At 44.9% G+C, this 14,079-nt stretch overlaps 1 protein-coding gene across 5 annotated transcripts in view; it reads left to right on the top strand.

The window, feature by feature from the left end:
- The first annotated feature begins 213 nt into the window (after positions 1–213).
- NTRK2 (neurotrophic receptor tyrosine kinase 2) overlaps positions 214–14,079 on the top strand; it is a 315,336-nt gene continuing 301,470 nt past the window's right edge. For 2 of the 5 annotated variants that reach the window (XM_070431418.1, XM_070431417.1), the window contains exons 1-4: positions 214–464; positions 984–1,108; positions 1,429–1,651; positions 2,091–2,664. In XM_070431418.1, the coding sequence (XP_070287519.1) occupies positions 2,453–2,664 (212 nt within the window). In that variant the 5' untranslated portion in view covers positions 214–464; positions 984–1,108; positions 1,429–1,651; positions 2,091–2,452. The remainder of the gene's footprint in view (positions 465–983; positions 1,109–1,428; positions 1,652–2,090; positions 2,665–14,079) is intronic. The other 3 variants (XM_070431419.1, XM_070431420.1, XM_070431421.1) reach the window with 3 other exon arrangements.

Below are 14,079 nucleotides of genomic sequence, written 5' to 3'. Positions count from 1 at the left end.
GCAAGCGTCAGGGGTTCCGCAGGTTGCGCATCTGGCGCCTGGGCCCGCCCGGAGCAGTGCCCGCCTAGGCCTTCGCCCTTGGTTTGTGCTCTCCAGCGTGCTGGGCGCTCTCTCCCCGCGCGGGGGCACCAGAGCCCTCGGAAGTGTCTGGCACTGCGGTGCCTTTTCCCAGTTCCTTTTAAATGACTGCGGAAAAACAGCCTCTCTGAGCCGCAAATGGGAAGACGGATTCACAGACCAGGCTTGCAAATGCCCCACAGCTATCGCAGCCATCATCTAACTGAGCCCACAGAGCCGTTATGGTTTGTCACCCGGCCCTCCCGGATCGCTTATTTGTCTCTAGTGAGACCCTGAGGCTTTGGTCCTGCCCGGCTTCTTGGTAGCTGGATGCCTGTCGTGCTCTCGGTAGCGCGGGCGCAGGGCACGCGTTTGCGCACACTCGCGCTCCTAGGAAAACGCACAAGGTACGGCAGGGGAGCAAGGGCTTTGGGTGCCCCGAGTCGGGGTGGGCATCGCGGGGAGTGAGGTTACGATCTGGGAAGGGTTGCATCCTGCCAGGTTGACGGGTGAGAGAAAATGACGCGGCGCCACACATCGGACAGGCCAGGGTTGCTGCCGCGCATTTAGGGAACCCAATACGAGTCAGGCGCGCTCCCTTCCCCTCACATGTCTCTATTTCCCGGGAGTGTGATGCCAGAAAACCTCACGAAAAAGACCCACTTAGAGAGCTAGAGTTGCGTTTGGAGATTCCCTTCGCTCTACAAAAGCACCAACAGGAAGACCCTCCCAAACCACCAGGGTTCCCAAATCGAGGTCCCCGAACGGGGGCGGTCATCCTTGGTTACCGATGCCGAACACGTTTTGGTGTTTACAATATTTATTTATTTTTTAAAGATAGCTCGCCCTCCCTTTTAGGCAGGGTGGGAAAGGAGAACGCAGCGGGGAGGGAAGACTCCTGGAATAAGAATCAGCGTATTTTTCAGAGCTGAACCGAACCGGGTTTCAACCATTTCAAAAAAGGAGACAGCCTCTACCGCAATTGTCGAAGAGACCGCGGTGTGAATTAGGAGCTGGGAGGCGTCGAGCGGCGGAACGGTCCATCTCAGAGGTACCAGGATCTAAATGCGCGCACATACACGCACACACACGCTCACACGAAAACACACACCCACACCCGCACCCACACCCACCCACCCACACACACACGCACGCACGCGCGCACGCGTCTACACAGCCTGGATGTGTGCGTGTGCGCGTCTGTGCGCGTGTGTGAACTCCCACATGCTGCTGCTGTCTGCTTCTGGCCAGTGGCACCGATGCCTCCCTCCTCCCCGCTCGCCCCCAGATTCCCCTCCCCTCCTTGTTGCTTTTGTCTGGAGGGTATTATGGGTTTGTGTGTGTGTGAGCGTGTGTGTTTTTGGATTTCAGACTAATTTTCTGGAGTTTCTGCCCCTGCTCTGCGTCAGCCCTCACGTCATTTCGCCAGCAGTAGCAGAGGCGGAGGCAGCAGCGGCGGCGGCGGTGGCTCCCGGAATTGGGTTGGAGCAGGAGTCTCGCTCGCTCCTTCGCTTGCGCTCTCTGCGCTCAGTGCTCGGCGGCAGGAGGAGCCTGGACCCGGGCGCCGCCGGCAGGCGGTAGGCGCCGGAGCCGGGTGAGCAGCGCGGACAGTGCCCTCCGTAGTCTCGGCCCTCACTGTCCCCCCCTTGGGGCGGCTGAGGCGGCTCCCCAGGTGGGACGTGCCGCACCACCTGCCCGCGCCCCCTGCACCCAGCAGCGGTGGCGGATTCTGCAGCATCATTGGGGCCCCGTCTCCAAGCCGTGGCAGCGGCAGTCTCTTCGTCCCCCCTTTAAAGGGTTCTTCTCCTGGCCTGTGCCATGGAATCCATTCTCAGGGACCCTTGCCCTATCTTCCCTCCCATCAGTGCCTTCGAGGGGCAAGTTTATTTCTGGGGTGGGAGCTGGGCACTCATCTTTCCACAGTCTCCTGGCTGGGGTCGGGGTGGGGGTGACGCGAGCCCCAAAGGAGAATGCCTCAATTCGTCGTCTCTGGGGTCCTGCGTTCAGTCTTACCCATGTCTGTTTGTCCTCAGCCCCGAGGTGCGTCTGGGATCTCAGTGCGTGTCTAGCAAGGAGCCTGCGTCCCAGAGAGTCCCCGGAGCACCGCCGGCTGGTGCCCAGCGCGCCGGGCCATGCTGCTGCGGCCACAGCGGAGCTCCTAGCGGCGGTAGCGCCCCCTGTGAGGAGGCCGGAGATGCCTCTGCCACTGTGAACGGTGCTGCCCGCCAGGATACGCTCAGCCCCGGACCCTCTGGGCTGCGCGGGCCCGCGACCCACACCGAGTAGGGAGAGCAGCGAGCGCGGCAAAGACCGCCCAGCACCGGCAGCGGAGGCCGCCCGGTGCAGCGCAGGGACGCGTACTCAGTCTGACTGGGGCTGGCACAGGCGGCTAGCTATGTCGTCCTGGACGAGGTGGCATGGACCCGCCATGGCACGGCTCTGGGGCTTCTGCTGGCTGGTTGTGGGCTTCTGGAGGGCCGCTCTCGCCTGTCCCACGTCCTGCAAATGCAGCGCCTCTCGGATCTGGTGCAGCGACCCTATTCCTGGCATCATGGCATTTCCGAGGTTGGAGCCTAACACTATAGACCCTGAGAACATCACCGAAATGTGAGTTCCTGGTGTTCTCCTTTCTTTCTTCTCTCCTGGCCCCTGCAGCCCTGGCTGGCCAGGCGAGTCCATCCTGGGCATGAATGTTGTCTCAAGTCTGGGGAGAAGTCAGAGATGAACATGCAGGGCTGGGCCATCTGTCAGTTACCTGTCCGTTTCACTGGCCCGGGGCTGATAACACCGGGAGAAGTGTGACAGTTTAAAATAAGTTTTAAATATACTATATGTGAATAACATACTTGTGGGAAGGCATTCTATATGCACTTTATATTTCAAAGTCTTGCTGGGCATGCTTTAGGCTTTCCACACGCAATAACTTAGTTTTGGACATTTTTGTGTCATAAGATGCAATGTGTATGTTGTGTTAGGAGGAGTTCTAGTAATATTTACTAGAAAGGAGGCTAAGATAATTCACTTTTTAAAATTTGTTGGAGGGGGTTAGAGTCTACCCCCCTAACATCTTTCTCTGAGGTTTGGAGTTGACCCATGTCCCTTTTCATTTTATGCATCGAGGTTTTACTTAGGAGATTGCATCCAGAGATGGCCTTGAACATGATCTGTAAGAGGAGAAGTTCTGAGTGTTGAAAAGCACTTGCTCAAAAGGGAAAATGTGATCGTTGGAAGCCTAAAAGCCTGGTCTGATTTAATTTAGAACTGACTTCTCAGAGATATAATTTTGAGACCATTTGGATGATAAATTTTAATTGTCCACTGAATATTTTCTCAGGACAAGGTTGGACGATAAAGCTGTGTGTAGTCCTCAGATGAATGCTGCCTTTAGCATGGGACCCCTAGGTCCCTGGCAATATTTGAGCTTGTTCTGATCTAATGGAGAAGCAGAATTGTGCATTTGTGTCTCCTCTTTTTATGCCTCGTGACAAATACATTAGCAAGTAGGAGTTCACTAGTCTTTCCTCCAGCATTCTCCTATCAACTCTACCAGAGGAGTCTGCCCTCCCCAACATTGCCGTTTATTCCATTAACATGAGATTTTATTCATCCACGTAGAGGGGCTGTAAGGCAAAGTTTCTCTAGGTTTCCCTTACGTGTTTGATACTAAGATAGGCAGCCCTGAAAGTAGGGCTTGGGCTGTGGCCTTCCGGTTGGCGAGTGCGCATGCATATTCCCCCCACAGAAAACGCACACCCTGTTTCTGCCAACGTATGACCGAGGTAACCTGTTTTTTTTTTTCTTCATGTAAGTAAGAGACCTTCCTAGTTTCTGTTTGTTCTACTGGGGATGTTCTTGTTATAAGGCTCAGGCAGAAGGAAGTGACAACAGAACAGAGGGGAAACGTGCTGGCCTAGCAGTGCTGAGATGTTCAGGGAGCAGCCAAATATCAGGCTGGATCCAGGATGCTTGGTTTTCAATCTCTTTTTTTTTTTTTTTTTTTTTGCCAGGATAGCAGCAGTCAGGGCCTGAGGTAGGGCCCTGGCCGTGCTGACCCTGGGCTGGCCCTAGACTGGCCCTAGGTTGGGCTGGTCCAAGCTCACCAAGCTGGTCAGAGTGTCTGTGGCCTTTTGTCAGATGTGCCTTTTATATGAGATGGGGTGTCAGTAGTCAGATGGAGAAAGCCATATAGAATTCAGAGCTCTTCGGACTATTTTAAGACCAGGGGGAGTGCCTTTGTACAGTTAGATGTTGTTTTATTGTTGTTTTTAAAATTCTGTCTTAGGCAATAGATAATATAAAGAGGGAGAAAATGAGGTAAAGCTAGTCATTTTCATTTAAAATTTTTTCACTTTAATATTTTAAAGTCACAATCAGAGAAAAGGACACTAAAACTCTTTAAATTTAAAATGTTATTTTAAATATTAGTGTCCTTAGCTGCCTGAGATAGATGAAATCAATAGATTTGAGGAGAGCTTTCTTATATTAGTCCTCATAATTGCTGCTGCTGTTGTTTTTATATCTGATGGCAGATTCCTATTTTCAGGCTTTTGAAAATGAATTTTTTGGGTTATATTTACCAAAGCACTTGTCACAGTTACTCATTCAATAATGGCACTGCTAATTTCTACTCTTATTTTTTATCCTTTGGTTTGAGCATTTGTTGAAATTAAGATCACTGAGAGGTATCAATGCATAAATGTTTAGGATGGGGAATTAGACTGGCCAATAGGAAAAAGTATGCTCCCTGCTCTGTCCCTCAGCGTTGATCGAGCCCAGCCAGTTTGAGCCCCAGGTGTTCTTATCTGTAAAATGTATCGAAATCCTTGTTTAGAAAGCACTTAGCATCATCATTTTGAATTCTGCTGTTTTGATATCAAAATGACATCAGTGGATGAGCTTGTTTCACTCTCACCATCTGTGTTCTTTTTCTTACATATTAATATTTGCTTGAACAGCTTTTCAATTCTTGGCCAGTAGGTACCAGCTACAGTTGGAACCAAATTACACTTTTTTTTAAAAAAAACTTATTAGTCCCAAGGGTATTCCTAAAATAACATGTTTCAAAGTTCTGGTTTAATGGTGCTTAGCTAAACTTACATGTTCCCATAAAAAAGTAGGAATAATATAAGTAAATAAACTGAAGCAACAGTTGACTGTATCATTTAAAAATAGTATATCTTTTAATAACTATATATTGGGGGAAAATATAACCATTTTGCCTTTTAGAATTCAGATAAAGGTCATGGTAGAACATTTAAAAAAATATGTATGATTAAAGAAGAAATAAGTTTATTTTTGTTTCTACATGCATATTTTAAGTCAAGCTGACATTTTGTTTTGAGAGTCAGTGTTTGACTTTATTTTATGGAAAATCTCTCCATCACAGTGTCTGTGTCTCATACTCTTTACTCACTAACATGGTCTACATCTAGATCTACATCTCTCTGTCTATAGATATGCATTACATGTGTCTATCATCACACTGCTGAGAAGTGCCCACTTTTGTTATTTGGTTATGGTTTTACCAAAGCTATACTAAATTCAGTTTAAAAATAATACCATTGTCACATGTAAGTGGAATTCAAGAGTAAAGCCTGTTGTTGGAATTATGTAACTGGCCATTTAAGTCTCAGTTTTATCAGGTGCCAAAATGCATTGCAAAGGACAAGTTTTGTCTCACATAAGTGGTAAAAGGCATGGATAAAATAGGTCAGGTATTTTAGTTTTATTGTGGTCAAAAACATATAATATAAAATTTGCCATCTCAATTATTTCTTACTGTACCATTCAGTAGTGTTGTGAAAGGGAATGCATTTTTATATTGTCTATATTTTAATGAGGACCAATGATGACCTTTTTCTCAATTTCTTGTGTGATGTTCTCTGATTTGGGGTTAATATTCGGAGACAAGTGTAATATTTTTCCTCTCAGTACAGCACAAATAGAATTTGCAGCTTCTGCCGCCAGAGCTTCTATGTGCAATTTATTGCTGGCTTGGTTAAGTGACTGTAATGTTATGTCATTAATACATTGATTTTGGCCCTCTCACCTTAGTAAGCATTTCCATTGCAATTAATTGTACTAAATAAAAGTTCTGGCATTTATAAGGATTCAGTGAAAGGCATCAGTTTTTTATGACTCTGATGTTTACGTCTCAGCCCCTCCATGCTTGAATTGTGCTTTACATGCATTTAAGAACCTTGGAGTAAGTTTTGAGTGCGGTTTCATAGGCCACATTGGACTTGTTAATAAATAAGACAGTCTAATTTATGTCATTCATTATTTAATACAGCTTGCAAGCTCTTGTTGAAAACCTGCTGTCTTCATAGTGAAGATATTTTCAGAATTCAGCTCAGCACAACCATTTTGAAGTCTGAGTTTCATACCTCCCATCTCCGCATTATGGAGGTTTTTATTACATTGTGTCAAACAACTGAAAAGCCCCATGACCCTTCTGACCCTACTTTCTTCCCCCTCCCCCTCTCCCTCTCATCGACTATCCAGGAAAATGTATTTGATTTTTTTTTCTTCTCCGAAAAGTGATATTTCCTTATGGGAATTCAGAGCATTGGAGTTAGGAGAAAAGCCTGGGTTATATGTTATTATAAACAAGTAATGGGAAGCTACAATAGTGTGGTCACAACTCCCCAGTACTGAGTTTAGCTTTGTTTTAGATCTGCCACTGTTTTTCTCCCATAGACCTCTGTTTGTGTCTGTTTCAGTACTCCCCTGTAAAGACATTTTCTAGGCTGAAAAGTTGGCTGAACAGCTGAGAGTTGAGGTCTCTTTCTCCCTGGGAACATTCTGTATGATCTCTTTGACTATATCTAGGTCGTAGGAGCATAAAACCTAGAGTTTTTGTTTAGCTGGGAAAGGAAATAGAATTTCTTTTTTTCCCTTTTTCTTTTTCTTTCTTTCTTTTTTTTGCCTTTAGTACTAAGCGAGTGCCTCTACTTTTAACTCATTGCTCACCTTGCCTGTAGAGAAAGAAACATTTGCAAACCATGGTAGAATATTATATACTGGCATTATTCATAGACTAGCTTTACCATTTCTCAGGAGAGTTTCTGCTAGGGTAAATAACTATATGGTAAAATGTGGCATTGAACCTGCTGCCCTTTGGAGCAGTGCCAAATTTTTGTTCCTCTTGGTGTCTATAAATCAATAGAATGATTTTTTTGTGGGAGAGATTATTTAGGCAGCACAGACTTTTTACTTGTTTGATGTATGAGAGAAAAGAAGAGAATAAAACTCAACTTTGGATTATTAATATCTGATTAATCATTTTCATGAACTACTTGGTCTAGTGAGTTTAAAACACAAATCCTGCCCCCCAGGTGGCAGAGATCGGAACCCCACAGTGGCCTGATAATTTTAGCTCTCCATTTGTTTGCTGATTGATTTCCATTAAGAAAGGCAATGATCCCACATGATCAGGTGTCTTCTCACCACTTACTTTGCTCTCTGGGATGCCCAAAGGTCTGAGAAGTCATAAATATTGATCTGGGAGATGAAGGAATGAATGGTTGTGAATGATATAAATCTAGGAAGAAATGTGATGCATAGGTATGAAGTTTACATGTTTCACAAAACCCTGGATGAGATAGAAAACTGTAGTCAGGGGTTACCTGGTCTGGAAATAGCCCCTTAATGTCTCTGGGCCTGAGCTTGTTAGATGTAAACAGAGGGCTTTGGAGTTGGTGATCAGACAAGTTTCTCCTGGCTCTGAAGTTCTGAGGTTTGTACATCAGCTTTGAGGTCAAGGATGGTATGGGTGGTCAGAGCCTGGCGGTGTGAGAGTCTGAGGGTCTTGGGTGTCATCTGTCACATGTGCATGTTTCCAATGTCTGCTCTGAGTTCCCCAAACTGTGTCTTTTTAAATTTAATGAATTAACTAATTAATTAATTACACTTATTGTGGTGACATTGGTTAATGTGATCATATTGGTGTCAGGTGTGGGTTTCTATGTTACAAGATCTGCACATCATGCTGTGTGCCCACCACCCAAAGCCAAATCTCCTATGTCTTCTCATGATCTGCTGCTAAGGCTGTTGGCATGTTAGTGCTGGCTGATGGGTTCAAGGTCTCAGAGTCACTTAGAATCAGGACCACAGAAGGCAAAGGGGCTTTAGAAATGCTCTGTTTCAACCCCCTCTGCTTGCACCAGGTCAGGGAAGTTAGTAAGGCCATGATGCACTAAAACATGGTGGGAGCTAGGACTCCTTTTCCTAGCAGGCAAAAAAAATGCCATGGCCTTTACTTTAGGGATCCCATGCTCTGTTGTGTGTCCTGGGATTTACGATGACTGTAGCCCACCATTTTAGAGGCATCAGAGATATGAAGACAGGCTTAGCCGGGCTAAGTGTGTGCAAACATGTCTCTACTAAAGACAAAGCAATTAAAAGGTGCTTGAGCTACTGATTCCAAAGCAATGACCTTATCTTCATAGGAAGAAATACATTTTTTTGTTTAGTTTACTGTGGGTATTTTTTAAAAATTTCAAGTTTTCCTCTTCACTAAGCAATTCACACACAAAAGTTGAGCTGCAAAGGAAAGCCTTCCTGAGTTGGTAGCAATGAGGGACCCTAACCTGTGCCTGCTGGACCATGTTGGCAGGTTGGGGTTGGACGGAGGGCAGAGCAGACAGAGCAGTGGAGGCTGCTGCTCTTGGAGTGTCTATTACAATCAGTTATATAAGTGGAGGAACCCACAGCCCTTTATACAAAGTCAGCCTTAGTGCCCATGCAAGCCCTGTGGCTGGAGAATACTCATTCTCTCCTGCCTTCTTTCCCCCCCCTGACTTCTCAATGGCCCAAGATTGATGGCTGAGATCAATGGCTGAGCCAGTGGGCAAGCTTAAGGGTTGTTGATGCACATCCAGAATGTGTTCTGCTACCATTATGGGTGCTGTCCGTGGCCTGCACGAAGCCTTTCCTGTTAAGAACACACCTCTGAAATGTACCTTTGGTTTCACGCAGAGCTTCTCCCCAGGGACCTGAAAGGCACTTTACAGGCATCTGCTTATTTAGGTTTAAAACCTTGCACTGAAGTCAGTGGGAAGGTCTTGATGGCCTCAGAGGGAGGGACTGTCATGTTGATCGGCTCTCTGGTCCAGCAGAGTGGAGTTTGGATTAGAGCACCATCCAGTATCTGGCTTAGGGCTTTGTCTGCTCAGCCCCACTTGCCCAAATCCGGGCCCAGAGGACAGGTAGTTTTAAGAGAAGTGTAAAGATTCAAATAAATATTCACAAGTTAAACAGCATGGCAGTGGAGAGGTGGACTAATGCTTCATGTCTTTGCCCTTCATCATCATCTCCGCTGTCGCCGTGTGTTACAATAGAGGATAAGGATTTGCATGTCCTTGGGAATATGGCATTTTCTAGTATGGATAAAAATGTTAATAATCACACACCATTTAGAGTTCCCTTTTCAAATTTATTTTCAATTACAGTTTATATTCAATATTATTTTGAATTAGTTTCAGGTGTACAGCATTGTGGTTAGACAATCATATACTTTAGGAAGTGATCCCCAATATTTCCAGTACCCACCTGGCACCATACATAGTTATTACAATATAATTGACTATAGTTTTGCTGTACTTTATATCTATGTGACCATTTTGTAACCACCAATCTGTACTTTTCAGTTCTTCAAAAGAGCCCTGTTTTTTTAATTGTAGATTTAGCACCGCACCCTTTCCTGTAATCTCCATATCTCAACAGTTCTCTGGAGACACACACACACACACACAGACACACATACACACACATCAGAATTCTATTTGTGTGTGTACAGGGTGTCTATGAATATATAAATATATGTATACAACTCCACTATGTGTGGCTCTTTCATACTTAATTATATTGAATTGTAAAATTTTCCTAATAATTTAGGGTTTACTTCCTTAAACTATACAGACTATTTTTAAAAAATGACATATAATTGACATATCAGCTTCAGGTGTACAAAATAATGATCTGATATTTGCACTATATTGGGAAATACTCACCACAGTAAGTCTAGGTAACATTTATCACCTCACATAGTCATAATATTTTTCTTGTGATGAGCACTTTTTCAATTTACTCTCTTACCAACTTTCCAATATACATTACAATACAGTATTATTAGCAATAGTCACCATGCTGTGTGTTACATCCCCAGCCAGACTTTTCATTTTGTTTTCATCATTCCGGATGTCTCTCCCTGAAGTATTCTCTGAGTGAAGTAGGTGAATGTTAGTACTTGGACACCATCAGCCAACCTGGCTTCTCAGAGGCCCATTGCATTGTCCACTTTGATCAATTCTCAACATGAACAAAAATTTACATTATCACTGATGCATTTTTGAACTCTACAGTAGTGTGATTTAACCCAAAAGATAATGGAATTTGGGGTTTTAACCTCTGAAATATAGTGCAATCTAAAAAGATAGGCTCTTCTACACTCTCATTTTTGTCAAAAAAAGTTGTTTCTATTTCATGTGCCCCAGAGTCCCTTGCAGTGTGGTGTGGCAGAGGGCGCCTGGTACTGCATCTCTGACTGTGGCTCACTGGGACAGCTTGCTTCCTTTGGCTTATCTGTGCGATGTGTGTGCAGGGGTGGGGAGAGGGGAGCCAGAGCTTGACGTGTGGTCTCTAAGGTCTCTGGTAAGGTCTGATACAAAAACAGGCACCTCTCTCCAAAAAACCCAGCCCAACCCACTCAACCCAAACCACAGCACTCCTTGTGGTCTGCTCCCAGTTTCACTTCAGAGCACTGGTGCTGCCATCCCAAATTCAAGAGTGTCATGGGAGATTTTGCCCCTGGCGTGTTTAACTTGCACTCCTGCATTTAGCCTTTTCTTGTTGTCACTCTTTAGTCTTCTTCCTCTGTTTCCGATGGTGTTTCTTAGGCCCCTCTTCACTTCCCTCAAAACACACACACACACACACACACACACACACACACACACACACACGGAGATAGGCATCTAGCTGCTAAGCCCCTTTAGCAGATTGTGAAGAAATCTTTGGTTGCAGGACCTGGGCCGACCACCATCATTCCCACTGAACCTGGCTTGATAAGGTTAACACACACAGTACAAGAACCTGAGAGGGACCTGGGCAGGGAGTTGGGATGTGGGGTTCACATCTACTCTCTCACAGTATCAGAACCTGGGATCCCGGGTGAGCCATTTAATCTCACCAGCCTGAGTTTCCTTTTCTTGAAATTAGAGGTTGAATCGTGGATGGATGCTAACCCCTGAAAGGCTGTGTGGTTCTAAATCAGTCAGCCATGGGCACTAGTGTTTCCTTTTCTATTCTGGAATTCACCCTTGCCTCCTCCCACCTAGAGCTTGCTCCAGTTCTCTGGTGGCTTAAGCAATAGAAGTCTGATGGGTGAGATTTCTCCAAGTCCAACTCTGCAGTCCATGTAGGATGGCTTTGCAGGTCACGGGCTCCCTGCCTCCTGGGTTTCCCACTAATTGAAACAAACTTGTATTTTCTTCCTTAGAGATCATTTTCTTCCCATGTACTGTCTACATCCACTTTCAGCAATTGTATCAATGAATCCACATGTTCATGTCTGATCAGCCCACTCTGATCAGGGCCACTTCTATGGATGGTGCTCTAGAGGGATTTCTAATTGCCTTGCCTCTTTGGCCAGTCTCCACCTTTCCTGACCCTCAAAGCAGGAGCTTACACTGAAATCAAGTCTCATCTTTCTGCCCTTCAGGCCTTCCTTTCCTGCTCACTGGAAGAGTTTATCACATATTTGCAGTGGGCTGCCTGATATCTAATTCAAACTTCCTGTGAACATTAGTTCAGTTCCACTAGTGCTTAAGAAGGACACTGGGGTGCTACAAACAAATAAGGAAGTGAGGCAAGGAGCCTCTGAGTAGAGTAGCTTATATCTAGTGGAAGAAACAGTTGAGTGAACATCGAATTTTAATATACTGTGAGAATTAAACCCCCTGATCATGGACAGAATAGATCAAGGCATCTTGAGGATTAAACCCCCATTTACATCATGATTGTCTCAGCTCCGGGGAGACATGGGGACATTTACAAAGGGTGCTTCTCCCAAATGTGCATGGTTTTCACTGTTTAATAGTGGGAGGCGTAGATGTGTAGACTGGATGTGAGCAATCCCCAAACCTCACTTCCTATGATGGCAATAATCCAGCTGAGCTTTGTTATTTCTCTCTTAACAACTTTTGACATGCTTGTGTCCTGGTTTGCTCATATTCCATTTGGAGCAAGCTTCCTGCATCTGAAACACACCTTCCCCTTTGGTTACAATAGAAGGGCTAGAGCACTTCGAGGTAGAAGCCAATCACTCCACCTCTATTACCGAGCCCATCCTCTTACACTTTCCTTCATCACTGACTTCCCTCTCATCTCTATTTTCAGTCTCTTCCCCTTGTAAACATCAGAATTTAAGCGGGACAACTTTTCCTTTAGCAATGTTCCCTCCCTTACCTCCCATCCCTCTTTAGTCCTTGCCCTATCCCCTGTCCCTTCAAAGCTTGATCTTAGAAGACTGATCTCTACTCATTATGTCTATTTCCTCAGTTCCTAATCTCATCTTAATCCACAGCTTCACTGAACTTGTTTTCCACCACCAGTTCCAAGGACCTTGGGCTAAATCCAAGGCATATTTCTCTGTCCTGCTCTTATTTGCTTAGTAGAACTTGGCCTCACTTCTCACTCCCTCTCTCTTGAAGCATCCTTTTCCTTCAGTGCAACTGTACTTTCCTTGTCTCCTCCAGTTTCTCTGGCTGCTGCTTTTTAGTCTTACTTGTGGACACTCTTTTCTCCTCTCCTCCCCTAGGGGATGTCCCATGGGTTTCTTTCCTAGGGCTGCTCTTCCTGGGCTGTCCTTGGGCTATGTCACCCTCATCCACTACTTCTGTTGCCCTTTGTATTCTAATGATGCCTTGATCTATTCTGTCCATGATCAGGAGGACCTTTGAGCTCATAAGCCCAACTGCCTACTGAACATGTCATAATGTGTCACCCTTGAGATTTCCAAATTGAATTCATCATCATCATCATTATCATCATCATCCCAAACCCGTGTATTAATCTAAGTATCATGCCTTCCACATTCATTTTCATAAATTCCCAATTTTTAAAAATGTGTTCAGTTCTTTTTATTTCTGCTGCCTTCATTCATTCATTCATTCGTTCATTCAACAGATATTCTGGGGTCTGCTCTGTGTCCTGCTAAATGCTTAGGATATGGTGGTGGAAAGACTGATCTGGCCTTTTCTTCTTACCAAGCTTGCAATCTGGGAGGGGAAATGAACAAAAAAAAGTACTTATGTAAGCAAAAACAATAATTCGTTTTACCATCCTTTTTGCCTAAAATGCTGCAACCTTCCTACTTGGCATCCTAGCCCTCAGTCTTGCCCCTTCTCTATCCATATGCCATGCTGTGCTGGAGTGGTCTTTCAAAAATGCGGATTTTATCACATCACTGCTTCTAATTGCCCAGTGGCCTTCTCATTTCTTAAAATAAATTCAAAGTTGATTTCATTTCGTTTTTTAGTTTAAAAATTAAAACCAATTTTGAGCATATTGCTATGTAATAAGACATATAACTGTCACATGGACTCAAATAACAGATCAGCATTACAGTTGCTTTTGCACCAGATCTATGAAGGCGAACAAATTAAAACTGGAAGCTTGCTTGGTGATCTTGGAATTAGAGCAAGGGCACTTAATTCTGCATTTAAAATGTTAAATGAAATTAAGCTAAGCTTGCCCGAGGCATCCATCTCCATAATTGGAGCGCCTTCACAAAGGGAACGCAGAGCTTGAAGTACTTTGGCCCAGACCTGAGTCCCCTGGATGGACACTCCTGTTTCTCCCCTTTATTCCCAGGGCCCAGCACCAATTCTGATGGACACCTTCTTTCTTTGGAGTGCCTTTAGCCAAGTTTTGCTCAAGCCTGGGAGCTTGTCAGATTCTTTAAAGTGATTTTGTACATATTTTCTCTGAAATGCATTTTCATTGCATGGAATTTTTATT

This window comes from Myotis yumanensis, unplaced genomic scaffold (assembly GCF_028538775.1).
Source record: "Myotis yumanensis isolate MYYU_CA2020_CCGP unplaced genomic scaffold, mMyoYum1.0.hap1 SCAF_12, whole genome shotgun sequence".
In the NCBI taxonomy this organism is placed as follows: domain Eukaryota; kingdom Metazoa; phylum Chordata; class Mammalia; order Chiroptera; family Vespertilionidae; genus Myotis; species Myotis yumanensis.
Note: the sequence above shows the minus strand (reverse complement) of the source record. Positions and strands in the feature narration are given on the sequence as shown.